The 14,506-nt window shown below is 40.1% G+C and overlaps 1 protein-coding gene across 7 annotated transcripts in view; it reads right to left on the bottom strand.

Moving 5' to 3' along the window:
- ZDHHC20 (zinc finger DHHC-type palmitoyltransferase 20) overlaps nucleotides 1-14,506 on the bottom strand; it is a 55,852-nt gene that overhangs the window by 25,923 nt on the left and 15,423 nt on the right. For all 7 annotated transcript variants that reach the window (XM_071434079.1, XM_071434075.1, XM_071434077.1 and 4 more), the window contains exons 2-3: nucleotides 5,294-5,320; nucleotides 364-458 (exon numbers count right to left, since the gene is read on the bottom strand). In XM_071434079.1, coding sequence (XP_071290180.1) covers nucleotides 364-458; nucleotides 5,294-5,320 — 122 coding nt within the window. The remainder of the gene's footprint in view (nucleotides 1-363; nucleotides 459-5,293; nucleotides 5,321-14,506) is intronic.

Raw genomic sequence — 14,506 nt, 5'->3', positions numbered from 1 at the left:
ATTCAAACAACAGTTAAAACTGCCTAAAAAGGAAACATAAAAATGTTGTCACTGTACTTCATTTATCATTTTTAAAAATTCCACGTTTCAAGAAAGCCACTTCATAGCATAGCACTGTACAAGACTGCCAAACTTGTGATGATTTAAACACACATTTTGTATAAGGAAATGTCATTACACAAAGCATATGGTATTTTAAGATTAACTTGATCATTTTCATTCATGATACACTGTCATGCTGTTCTATTTTAGACAATGAGAAGGCAAAGGTGAATCATGCAGTACTGCAAACAAATTTCATCACTGAAAACAGTTCAGCTATTTATAAAAAAGGCATTGACATTTTCATAACATTATACTTACCTCATTAGACGGGGTTGCAGGAGATGTGAAAATTGTCTTCCCATAGGACCATACAAACATGACAAATGACAGATGAAAAACTACAAGGTAGACAACTGCAATAAAATACAAATCAGAATTTGGTGAATATAGCTGAAAAGAACAACAAAAAAAAAATCAACCCTGATCTTTGAGGAGGGCTAAGCAACTACACTTAGCACTCTAGGACTGTTCACTTAAAAAAAATAAATAAACATCCACCCTCACTCCCCAAATGTTATAGCTGCTCTTCCTCAATGAAATTATGTTTTTATTATAGATTACAAAGTGACCTTGAATGCTTCCAGGGATGGAACATCCAAAACTTCTCCGGGCAACCTTTGCTGCTGCCACAATAAAGAACTTCTTTCTAATACCTAATTTATACCTGCCTCCTTTCAGTTTGAAGTCATTCTCCCCTTGTCCTATCAGTCCATGTCCTGGCTACAAGTCTCTCCCCAGGATTCCTGTAGTCCCCCCTACAGGTACTGGAAGGTGCTATTAGGTCTCCCTGGAGACTTCTCCAGGATAATAAGCCCCAGCTCCCTTAGGCTGTCTTCAGCTGGCCAGGTGCTCCATTCCTCTGATCATCTTTGTAGCCTCCTCTGCACTCACTCCAACAGGTCCATGTCCTCCCTGTGCTGGTGCCCCAGAACTGGATCTAGCACCGCAGGTGGGGTCTGAGCAGAGCAGAGGGGCAGAATCCCCTCCCCAGCCCTACTGCCCACCATTGGATACAGCCCAGGACACCACTGGCTTTCAGGGCTGTGAGCACATGCTGCTGAGCCATGTAGGGCTTCTCATCAACCAACACCTCGATGTCTTTCTCCCCAGACTGGATTGCTTCTGAATCCAGTCTCTGCCCAGCCTGTACTTGTGCTTGGGATTGTCCTGACTCATGTGCAGGACCTTGCTGAACTTTCCAAAGTAGATTTTGAAGGAGAAAACAAATCGACAAAACGCACCCCCCAAAACCAACCAAACAAAATTCACCACCAAAAAAAAGGCCCCCACAAAACAAAACCACATCCAAACAAGAAACAAACAAAAAACCCCCAAACCCCAGAACTGAACACAGCCTCACAGCCTCACTTCTGGCATGTAAGTGACTAACCTTTCTGGATAAAGATGATGCTGTAATTCTGTTCTAGATTATCAGAAAGTAATTGATTACTTACTGACCTATGTAATTCAATTTAATTTCTACTTCTAACAGAAACAGCACAGTACTGTGCCATTACAGAAGGCACTGGTCATGAATGACAGTTAAAATCCCCAAACAGGGGTTTGGAGAGTACTGCTCTCCAGTCATGCCAGATGTGACTTAAAGATTTTCTTGCTATCTTTCAAATTATCTGAGAAATACAAGCTGGAAAAATCCTATTACACACAGTGGCAATAAAATGTAGCTGGGTTTAGGAGGGAGCTCAATAAATTTTCTAATGAGTATGCATGATATCACTGTCTTAAAGACCAGAAATGCAGACCTTATGACCCAGGAAGCTCCTTCCAATCTTGTTTCCTCTAATGGTTTCTTTTATCACTTGTCAAGAGGAAACAGATCAGTTGTGCCAGAACAGCAAGTCTTAGAGAAGTCATATTAAATATTTATATTATCTTCAGTTGCAGTAAAGTAGGAAATTTGACCTACTTTTCTGTACAGATAGAGTCCTTTAAGAAGGTGTATGATATACTTAATGGATAGCAAAAAAGGCTCAAAACTTTGGGAACCTCCAACAGCTCAGAAAATGTTTGTGCACAGTGACAGAAGTCATGGCTTTAATTTATCATCTTTCAGGATTTTCACTGTTTATTGCAATGAAAACAAACAAATTGCATTTGAGCTTTTGTTAGAGAATTATTCTTTTTACCTTTGCCTCTGATTCCTCCAACCTCAGAGGCAGACTTGGCAAATTTTCAGCTGTGGAGCTGACTGAAAATGCCAGAAACAAAACCCTTTTCTAAAGCCATCCTAAATCAGTCGCTTGATAGGAAAGAACTTGTGTATTACTGTAGTAGGCACTGCATTATTAGAAGTTGTCTGTTATGAAAAACATACTCTACATTCAAACACAATGTGGTTAAGCAATTAAAGAATGAGCAAATGGTTTGGAAGAGAGGAAAAAAGTACATAAAACTGGAGTGAAATCAGTGGCACAGATCAGAACTTTGGTGGAGAAGAGGGCAAGAGAAATTGAATAGAAGGAAAGAGGAAATGAGATATAGGGAAGGGCAAGGCACAGCAAAACTAACTTACACAGTAAACAGTTCTACTCTGTCTATAAAAATCACACTAGAATTCAGATTCTTTTGAAGGATTATTTTTAGTGCACACACAATGAGTCAAACAGCAGAACCTCAAAGCTTTGTCACAGGCTGTAAATGTCCCTAAAACCCACAGAATAACAGAGACCACAGCTGGCTGTGTCAAGGGTACAGATCTGTGCCAGTGCTACCAGTATTTATTAGATAGAGGCAGCTATTAAAGTGCTCTTCATGTCACTGAGCTCTTGCAATCTGTCACCATCATTAAATGCCAAGGGCCACTAGTCAGTAGCCAGTGACGGGCACCAGCCAGGGAAAGACCCTGCAATTGGCAGTCCATAGTGGCTTCATTCTAAATAAATTCTTGCTTCTTTTCCTACTCCCATGCTGCCTTTCCTACTGTGATTACACATAACTGTCCTGTCAATGCTCCCCAGGAAATGAGAAGGAGGGAAGATACCATTTTTAACAGCTTTACTTTAGCAGTCCATCTACCCACCACTTTGGGTATCAGCAGCTCCTCTACAGACTACTCCCTGAAGCATCTTGCATCTGTTTGCAGAACAAATGTAAACTGGGTTTATTCCTAGTCAGCTCATTTTCTTGTCATTACAAGCTAGATGGAAAATATAACAAAAACCCCCAACCCCAGTATCTGCCAGTTTATCCAGATTCAGAGTCACAAGGAAGTCCTGGCTAGACTAAGGCAACCCAGGATTCTCGGTGCCACGCTGTGACCTAGTGAAGTCAGTTCTCTTTAAAGGCACTGATGCATACTATGCCAAATTTATGGCCTCAAGAAGAAAATGTCTTAAGACATGCTCTCAGAATCCTCCTAAAATATGCTAAGCTCTCCTAAGATTTGCCCTTAACATTCTTTTCTGAATCATTCTTAATACTACTTTCAAGACAGTCAGATTACAGAGAGGCAATAATATAGAGCAGTGGTATATTACATTGTTAACAGAGATTCAGAGTCGACTTTATTCCTCCATCCTAATGGATATAAAACTAGACAAGAATATAAAATTACAAAGCAAAAATGAGCCTTAACAGGGTGAAGGAATCACCACTAATTTAATCAAAAGTTGCCATTATATTCAAATCACTTTACTGCAGTACTTATTACACTGGAGCAAAATACACTTGCTAAGATGCACATTATTGATTTACATAGCAATGTTTCTGGTATTTTGTTCTTTCAACTCTTCTGATGGTGATTCCTGGTTTTCATGAGCAGGCTTATAAGAACTTTAGAAAACTTGAGCCACCTTTCTTCTCAAATGAAAGAAGACTTCACATGTCATTTTCAAATCAACTTTCATGGTTGATAAATTCATGCATACAGATGCCTATGACATGATTCAAAATGGGAGGTGCAAGCAGCATGCAGGTGACAGCTATTAAGAGCCTAACAGGTTCCAGTGATAGTGTCAGTCTCATTAATTAATCTTGCATTTTCCTTCTCTGGTAGGTTTAGAAGAACCTGATCCAGTCAGATAGGCACTGCATTTGGGATAGTGATCTGACTATGCAACACAAACATTGCTCTGCCAGACTTCCTTAACTGATACATGAATCTTGCCTTTCAGGAAGAAATTAGAAAGTAAAACTTATTCCTCTACAGGTCAACAGCAAGTACAGCAGCAGCTTGCAGAATTTTGTGAAGTCAAGGTAAAGCCCAGCTGTAAAATGGGATGAAAAAATCCAGTGTAACACAAGCTCACAGCTTGAATGGCTTACAGTTTATTTTGAAGATTTTCCTATTCTTTCAGCTCTCCATTAGAAATTAAAAACCAACAAATTCCATCAAGATTCCTTCTTTTTACAGTGTTCTGGTAGATATTCACCAGGAAGAAAACTGATAGATTAGCTTCTAGTTTTGTGCTCTTTTACAAAATATTTAAGAGATGAGAGCTTTTACCAGTCTGAAACAGCTCTCTGTGGATAAAGTGCAAATCTGTGCTTAATCTACCACTCATGTTCCCCTATAAACCGCAATGAACTCCCAAATAAATATCCCAGCAACAATATACTAGAATTTTTTGTTAGTTTTTATCTCTGTCACTGTGTACTACTATCCACTGTGGCATGTACTTGCTAAAGCCAATATGAAGATTAAAATCTTTCAAAACAAGGCCTCAAACACTTGACCTGGATATTTAAAATTATAATGTGTAGCTACTTTTGAAATGGTTGTCTTTTGCACAATTCTAACTACTCCTTAAGAATGGAGTTCTGAGGAATTTGGTAAGCTGTTTGGAAAATATTAAGCAGTACAATCACAATTCACTCTCTTCCAGAAGTCTTCCAGGTCACAGGCCTAAACAGAAAATGGAATTGTGTATGTGCTGCAGTTCCTTCTCTCATCTCCTTTTTCTGTTCTTAGTAGGTACCCATTTAAAAATAAATGCAAACTTAAATCATAGTTGCATTACTTGCATTAGTCACAGATCTTGTCATCATCCCAAGTTTGTGGTATTAGAAACAAAACAGACTCAACTGTACAATATTTACCTTGTTTCTTAGCACTAATCTACGCACTACCCAGAGCTCACACATAAAGGAGTACATTTAAACTCTATGTCCCTTAGGATTTGCATGCAAAGCAGCTATTCACATCTTCATAAAAACTTTAAAAAATTACCTTTTTCGGCAGTTGAAGAAATGGTAACTGGAAGAGAAGAAAAAAAAAGTTAGGTAAATTTGTAAATAATTAAATAATTGGCTAAAAATGAGATATACGAGTTTGTTGACTTGTTCCAAAGCATACTTTAGGTGTTAGGAGAGTTTCCCCACCCAACACCAGAGTAAAACAGGAGTCAATATTCCTCCTGCCAGCCTTAATCCTTGGCGAGTTACTGGAAGAGCTGAAGGGATGCAGTTCCCTGGGCTAATGAAGCGAGCACACTCCACAGACAACAATTAGACATAATTTATGCATATTCCCCTTCCTATATGCACCTAATTTTTCTGAGTCAACAGCTAGGCCAACAGGTGTACCACTGGAAAGCAGAAAACAAAATTAAAAGTTCTTACTTTTCCTGTGAAACTGTTACACTCAACCTTCTTCCTTAAGTTTTCCTCCCCCCCCCACTTCTCTCTTCCTGTCACATACTATTTTTTGCCTTTTCCCCCCCCGACCTGAATTCTTCATACATAGTTAAAATCTCTCCACCTCCTCATTTCCTTTTATGCCAACAGCAAATTCCATTGTTCAAATCTACCTTGTACACTGCCTGACTAGTCCATCTTCCTGCCCTCAGGCTTCTCCAAAACCCTCACGCTCAGTTAATCGGTTCAGGGATGATGCTGAACAGAGAGCTGCTGGACTTGTAGGTTGCTGTGTTCATATCACTTCCCTTGCTGGATTTCTTCCTTGGACACTGAATTACTGAAACTCACTGAGGAAAGGATCCTTCCTGACTCCATCTTAAAGCTTCTGGTCACCAGCACGAGCAAAATCTTAACAGGGCACACTGTGCCTCCTGCAGTTTAGCTCACTACATATTTCTTCCCCTCTCCCAGCTTTGACACTTCTACTGTCATTAACCTGTGCAACAATTCAAAAGAGCCTTTTCCAGATGCACTCTTGCTGCCCATGTTACATCTGCAGGGCTTGAGTGTGCATTGCAGACTTCCTTCTGAAGGGAAGCTTTATTACAGAGGTGGCATTTGTCACTTACCTGTAGATACCTACAGGGAACGGGTCTATAACTGCATTATGCACCTGTGCCTCTTTTCATGGGCAGCAAGAGGCATAATGACATGATACCTGAGTGTATAAATGGCCCCTTTTTGTTCAGACATGTTTTAGAGTTTTTTCCTTCTTTCTTGCTCCCATCCCTTTCCATTAAATATCCACCCTCTGTCTGTACACAGAAGCCTCTGCAAAATGAATGGAAAAGGTTTCAATTCCTTCCACCTAAAGGAGGAAGAAATTACCATTTGGGATAGAAAAATGTTGCCTTCAAACTCAAGGAGGTCAATCCGAAAGAACAGCTTAATTTCACATTAGTTATGCATACTTGCACAGCCTGCTCCCATGTTTCTGCCTGAAACTCCATTGCATGCTTCAGAAACCAAATTATTTTTAAAGCAAATCCTGTAAGTGTTTTTGCTTAAAATTTTACCAATGTGTTATTTCTCCAGTTAAAATGTTTTCAACAATGCAAGGAGAAGATAAAAATTATTTTAAAAGTCAGAGGTAAAATAAGCTTGCAAAGTATGTTTGTTTAACTTAAATACTAAAAGTACTTTAGATTTAGCTTTATCTTTGGCTCCTCATATCTTAAGTAAACACCTTTGCACACATTCATTCATAAGCATGTAATTCCTTGGACAAGAAACATAAAAAGTTCTTAATTATTCTCTGTTGGGGGTGGGAGAACATAGTTATCTATAAAACTTCAGGATATCTGGATTTAATTGTCATTAAAGTACTCCTTAATTTGTAGCCTAATTTCTGCTCTCAGCACAAAACAAAGCTGTGAGCCAAATCTGATGTTTGAAGACTCAAAATAATGAACAGGTTTTGCATGCAAAAACAAGGAGAAAAAAAAAAGATAGTATTTTATCACAAGTGGGACTTCATCAAAAAGATCCCTAAATAACCTTCAAAAAATTAATTAAGCTTCACAGCACCAGGGAGATAATTTCTCTTTCACAAGTAAGTCCCTTAGGTTAGAATGCAGTTATTAGACTGTGTAGAACAATTTTCATTTGAGAAACTCCTGCAGTTTGAGGTAAAAGCCAACATGGAAATGCTTGTGATTTTCATCCTGTCTTAACATCCTCAGATGAAATAAAAGATGTCCTGTTCTCTTCTGTCTCAGAGGCTCATGCAAGTTAATGTTACTGTTTCTATCCTTTTCACAGTTCTAATGCCCATTGTCACGTAGATTAAATGAACAGCAACCCTACTAGTCCAAATCCACTCAGCAGATGGCACATCAACAGTTTTACAGGACCCTTATACTACAAAGCAAAGCCTTTCTTCACATACGTTAATAGTCAATCTTTATGTAAAAAAGACTTTTAAGTATTTGCTAGGCCAGCCATCTAACAAGAAGTTTTGTACCATTGAGAAATCAATTCTTGCTTTTGAACTGTACATCAGGGGAAAACACCTCAGAGAACATGACATTGCCATTGTGGGCTCCATCCCTGGCCTCTAGTTACAGGTTTGCTCCCTATCACTTTTCTCCTTTACTGCTCATGATGTTTAGATGGCTGCCAGCTTCTGCTAAATTAGTGCCATTTTCACTTCAAACATTTTTGAAATATGGTTTCTTGTTTGGGACATGGGATGGGGGAAAAATCCCAAGGCAGCACTGCCTTTTCACTTACTGATTTTTTTTTAAACAAAATAAACATTGCTTATGATTGATATGTTCAAATCATGATGCAACAGCACTATACACTAGATAAATGCATCAGCAAAAGTTAGTGCCTTAAGCACTGCAATCAACACAAACTGCCCATGATTCACAAACATAAGTGGTGTAAAACAGCTGCTCTTTGGAGGATTTTAAAATATATTGCCATATCTATCTATTGCTCAGCTATAAAAGGAAAAATATTCTTTGGATTTGCTTCTTAGTATTAAGTTCCTGGTTTAGTGAGAAGACTTATGAAGTTCTAGAAAGATATTGCCAGGGAAGGATAAAACATGACCAGACAGTGAAAGCTGCAGTTTACTTCAATGCAAAGAGCTCAGAAGCAGGCACTTGCATGCTCAGGCACATGGAGTTTTCACTATGGCCCCAGAATTTCAAAGGATTCAACCTCTCAGTGCTACAGCGCCAGGGGGTTGAACAAAGTGAACAAGTCCTGTCTGCCTGACTGCAGCGCAGAGCTTTATATTGGCTACCTCAGGGTTTCCAAAATCAGTCTAAGGAAGGAGTGCAGCAAACCTACTTGTAAAGAGAGGTAGACAGGCCTACACTGAACTTCCTGCTGCTGCATCTTGCCCAGAAACATACAGGTGCAACATGCTGTCAGCAGGCCCACTGAGCAGCTTACACACAGGATCTCCCAACATTTTGGGGTCCCTCCAAGATGAAGCACACAATTTCAAGTATGTGGAATCCCTTTCTACAGAATATTACCTCTAAAATACACCATACAGCCTATATTAGGCTGGATTCAAATGTACTTTATAACTCTGTCCACTTAATGGACAAGCACAAATTGCAATTTTAACTTTCACAGAGGAAAAAGTTGTTTTAGTTTTGATTTAGACACCTAGCATCACCCTTGGCAACAAAGACACTTTCCTTTGTGACCCCAGTGGTTGGTTACCCTTTCCTAGATACTTTTCCTCACATTGTTGTCTGTTATCTTTCATCTCACCTATGTCACAAGAATGAAAGAGGCAGGAGCCTACAGCTTTATCACAGGAAACAATCCTGCAGACACAGGGACATCATTAGCTGTGTAACAAATGAAACTGGGGGAAAATGTCACTTGTTGGAAGCATTCCTCTTGGAGTGTGAAGTGATAGAAATGTCAGCTTCAGAAAGCTTTGGAGCACTTTTTAAGCTGCTTCAAGGAAACCTCTCAGAATGTCTCATCTCTAAAAGAAAAGTGTTGGGGAGCTGGTTTGCTTTTACTTTCAGGCTTATTTTCAGGGTTGCTATGACGTCTTCAAGCATCTTCCAACTTACTGCGTAATAGGAAAAAACCAAATCTCTCTATTCTGAGGCAAAGAGGTGATATGATCTCCCAAGACCTGGCAAGAGGCATGCTAAAAGACATTTGTCTTCAAGCTTGGAATAAACCCCCCCTTCCCAATCACATTTTCCTACTCCCCTAAAAGGCATGTTCCAACCATAGCTAGATAAGCTTCTTGCAGAGGAAGAAATTCAACTCCAACCAATATAGAAGTATAGCAAAGGACAAGAACTGATCTTGTTACTGAAGTGCTATGCTTATTTCCACATCCACGCCCACGACAGCTCTGAGCAGGAGTCACACTTCGGTTATTCCAGCCATTCCACAAATTTCAAAGTAACATTCACATTTTGGCTGGCATTCCTTAAGGGTGGGAAGAAGTAGAGATAAAAGTGCAATTGCTTCCCTTCACTAGTTGCACAGCCTTAACTTTTCTCAGCTTTTCATGAAAAGAGGTACAAACAAATAACTAAACATACCTATACTTACCCATGCACATATATACACACAGACTCATATATTTCCAGAAATTACCAGTACTGAAATTCAACAGAAACCCCTACAGGCACTGCCCTGTCTGCAAAGGCAAGCACCACTGACATCATCTCATTGTTTAATTTGTTCAGAAAATGGCATTTTATTGAAAGTGTAACTTAGATTTATGGCTACATAATTTCCATTTGCAAAAGCAGACCCTAATCAGTCACAAGAAGCTGATAGAAACACTATTTACTGATACAAGCAGGACAATGAGTAAATTTCCATGAGCAAATACTCATTTGGCTTCTGTTACAGGGCAGCAACAGAACATGAAGACCTTAGCACTTCTCCATTGTTCTCTAAAAGCCTTAATTCTGTGACCTTCCCACACTGAGATATTTCTTATTTCCTAACTGGCAGGCACACAGTAGGTGCTCTCCTCCCTTAACAGCCCAGAGTTGTTTTAGAGAAATGATTCAAGATGACTAAGTTGACAGCATCATGTAGCCAAAAGCCAAAGCAGGAAGATGTTGCCAGGTTCCTGCTAAAAGGCTATGGGGGTCCAGGAATCACACACTCAATTGTCACCATGAATGCTCTTTGCAGAATTTTGAGCCATATAAGCTTAGAATTGTATTATCTTCATATTGTACTAGACTGATGTATTTCAACTTCAGATATCCAGGAACAGGACACAATAGGTTTCTCCACTCCCAGCATACTGCCAGGGGATTCAGAAAGCAACATTTTATAGAATGGTGCTGCAGGAGACGTGACTCCTTTGTGCTGAGCCAGCACCAAGAGTCACATTGCCACACCATGTGCCTCAGCAGCAGCACTGGCTGGGGCTGGTCTGCAGCACGGTTGCACCATCAGCCACGTCTGACACGATGCTTATCTCAGACGTGTGACCTGTGGTGGACAACTCTTGCTGCAAGGGTGCAAAAAGTTACCCCTCTTAACCATCTATCCACTCCCCTGTGGCAGACAAACAGAGAAAAAGTGAGAGCTCACACTTGGGGTCATGTTTGAGCCACCAATGAAGTCGGTAGCTACCACACTACAAGTCTGTGTGATCACCAACAGCAGGCTGTTGCAGGGGTGAAGGGGGAATGGCAGCGAGTGACCTCTCACTGTCCTGGGTCACACACAGCCATGAGAGGGGAAAGAAATGCTGTCAGGGCCACTGATGCCTTAAAGCACGAGCCAGAGCCCAAACTCCTCACACATCCTGTGCTCAGCAGGAGCACTTGAGATATTGCCTTGTGACTTCAAATGATCACAAGATGATGCCTTCAAAGGCACTGCAGGTACTGTGTATGTGTGAGAATCTGGGGTGGGAGGAAATAGGAGGAAGAAAATGCAGGCAGGGAAGAAACACTGGTACAAAGGGGGATGCTCTGTTTTACAACCACATCTCCTACACTCGTGATTGCCATGCCCATCGGTACAGGATTCAGCGTAGCATTATCACAGGGACAGGCAAAATGAATTCATATTTCAAACAAGTCAGTTCAATTTGCACTGCAGAATGTTTCTGTTACTTGTTACCAGCTATCATTATGATTTGTTTTATGGTTTAAACAATATGAACATGATTCTTTCACTAGAACAAGTAATTGAGAGCAGCTGGAGGCTGGCTGCCCAGAAAATACTCTCTTATCACAATAATAAAGCAACTTTTTATTTAACCAAGGTCTTTTCAGCCTCAATACAGAGAGCACATGCATAAATACAACCAGTCTACAGCAGAAATTAGCATAAGCAATGCAAGATACTTCTTGGGTACTGAGTTACATTTAGCAATGAATTTAGCTATGACAACTGGGAAGATTTCTGCCACGTATTGTGGGAACAGTAAATTCTGTGCTACACTTACACAGTTCAAAAACATAGCTACAATGGCAGCTGACTTCTGGAACCCACAAAATCCTACAGATGGCTCCTTACTGCTGCATCTATAAAATATTCTTGAAAGTTATACCAAAGGTCTCCTAATGGTCTTCTCAACAAGGGTGCCTGCACTTTTCAAATGATTTCAAACCCAAGAGTTACACTTGGTCAGCATGCAGAAGAAAGTGTGGCCAGGTCTTAACCTCAGTCCCACACTTGCGTCCGCACCAACTACTGTGTATTAAGAGATGTATCAGCCCAAATTACTAAAGGATTTTTCAAAATATGAAGTTAGCCCTCTGCTCCAGCAATGCACCTAGTCTGCTGTCCCTGAAAAGCCCCATTCCCCAAGAAGCACTACTCACTTTCAATTTACCATAATTGCTCAAAACCCCCCTAATGCGACTTGATTTTCTTGGGCTATTTAATTACTCTTGACGCTGCTCATTCTATTTGCATTTTGATGGGTTTAAAACCCTAAATTACTTCTACACACTTTCTTCAGCTGGTTACTCATATTACTGGACTTCATTCAATTTTTTACCAAAAATTCTGTTTTATCATAACAGTAACAGCTTTATTGCTCAGTAGCATGGAAGTGCTGGGCATAAATTGCTTCCAATATTGTCTTTAAGCTATCAGACAGAGCCAAAAGAAAGCCTGGTTTCTTCTCAAAAGACAAAGAGAGCTCTTAGTTGCATCAGTCAGTGAGCTGTGCTCTCTCTGGCACATCAGCGAACAGGAAAAAGCAGAATTGACAGAAAGGCAGGGAAACTCAGAAGCATCTGAATGGAGCTAGCTAATGTCCACACCACTAATTAATTACATTTGCATTTGAAGGAAAGGTATTTATCCTCGGGCTGGCCAGATCAAGCTCATAGTAACACTACACTCAAGTATCTACACATGTGAAAATGCTTGTTGTGTTAGGAATAACTCCAGTAGTTCTGTAGCTGACACTACTAGGACAATTGCAAGAGAGAGCAGTGACAAACAGGATAATCAGCTGGTGTTGACAAACACGGTGCTGTACAGAGCTGTCTTACACACCCTGCACAAGAGCAGGTGCTCTGCAGGTAATACCAGAAACTGTCAGTATATATAAAGTAAAAACCAAAGCAAGCAAAAATCCCACCCAACCAACATATATTTTCATAACAGTATTTTTGAAGTCATTAACAATCTGCCAACTCTTTTTGATGAAAACAACACCAATATGCAGTTTGTGACTGCTGGTCAATACCTGCCTTGAATATAAAGGTCACTTAAAGCTGACAGACTTATGGCTGAGGACATTACTAGTAAATCCATTTACTTCTACACCAGACAGACGAAAATAAGCAAGTCTTCATTTATCTATTCCACACAGCTGGCAGGAGAGCAGAGGTGTCAGCTCATGGAGAACAAAAATTCCAGACACAGCTGCTGTGACCTGCAGACCTGAACCCCCATCCAGCAGTGAGAATGGTCAGCAGCCAAGAGGGACCTGCTTTGCTAATCAGGCTCCTTTTTCATGTTTGGCTTCAGACTCTTCCAAAATCAGTTTCCTTGCTTACCTACTGGCCCAGCTTGCAACAAGTGTTTCCTGAAATGTGAGGATAAAATCTCCTTGCAAAACTCTGCGGATAAAGATCTCCTTGTAAATCTCCTTACAAAGCATTAGGCACTCTGTTTTCTGAGAGGAGGAATTTGCTATCACCAAGTTCACTGAGTAATGGAAGAAATCAAACTGCCCATCAAGCTGACCTCCCCTCATGCATTATGTCACTGGATTCCCTAAGTGAAGTTTCAAGTTTGCAATGTTGGTCAGGTTTGACTGGTATTTGCCACCTGAGCTTAACTATGGAACTGCCTATGTTAAGAGTTGATTTTCAGCCAGCAGTACATTGACAACAGAGCAGCCAGTAATGTAACCTACGTGGATTCCCATCAAGATATTAATAAGCCAAGCTCCTGGATTCAGCCCTTTAAGGAACTTTGTATTGAAAGACATGTCATTTAAAAACAAGTATATTAGTTGTGGGAGAGTAGTGATGGGAACGCCTGTCTTCAACAAACTGGACTTGTAAATATTAATAAATATTAAGTATTTTTAAAATTATAAAACTATTTATGAAATAAACAAAGGTTTAAAGACCTCTCATGGTGATTTAAGGAATCTGTTCATACATGGGTTATCAAGTTGATTGGTAACAAATGCTGGCATCTTTTGATGCTGGAGGCTTTGCTGCTTGTTCTTTTCGTAAAACAAAATGTTATACATTAAACCTTACTTAGACTGAGACACCCCGAGACAAAGCTTGACTAGCTAAATCTACACCCTAGCTTCTTTGCAAAAAGGAAGAAATGGCAGCAACTCCCTAGAAACATAAAAAATGATCCAGGGGCTGCAGAGGGAAAAATCCACTGGCAATAAAAGGATAGAAAGTTTTGGATAGAGGACTAGGTCAGAAGGACACCATTTTGATGCAGGTCTCATTTAAGTACCAGGTTACTTAGGAATATGAAAAAGTGACAGCACAAAGACTGTATGAGCCACTGCAAAGGGATTTTTGGATACTCCAGAACATCTAGACTGAATCTTTGATAGTAGTCCAGAGCTAACAGAGAGGCAAGCGTACAAAAGAGCATGGCCTATCATCCAAGAGCTCTCATTCAGTAACTATTGCTTCCAGCAAATAAATAAACAAACCAAAAAATCCTCAGAGCTCACCTGCCTGCTGACAGTTCACCACATATTCTTGGAAAGCATAAAGTCAGGACTCTAAGAACGTTAACTGAAACACTAAGTCCTAATGCAATGTGTGCCAAG

This window comes from Agelaius tricolor, unplaced genomic scaffold (assembly GCF_023055355.1).
Source record: "Agelaius tricolor isolate 1412-34295 unplaced genomic scaffold, bAgeTri1.0.p SCAF_9, whole genome shotgun sequence".
In the NCBI taxonomy this organism is placed as follows: Eukaryota; Metazoa; Chordata; class Aves; order Passeriformes; family Icteridae; genus Agelaius; species Agelaius tricolor.
Note: the sequence above shows the minus strand (reverse complement) of the source record. Positions and strands in the feature narration are given on the sequence as shown.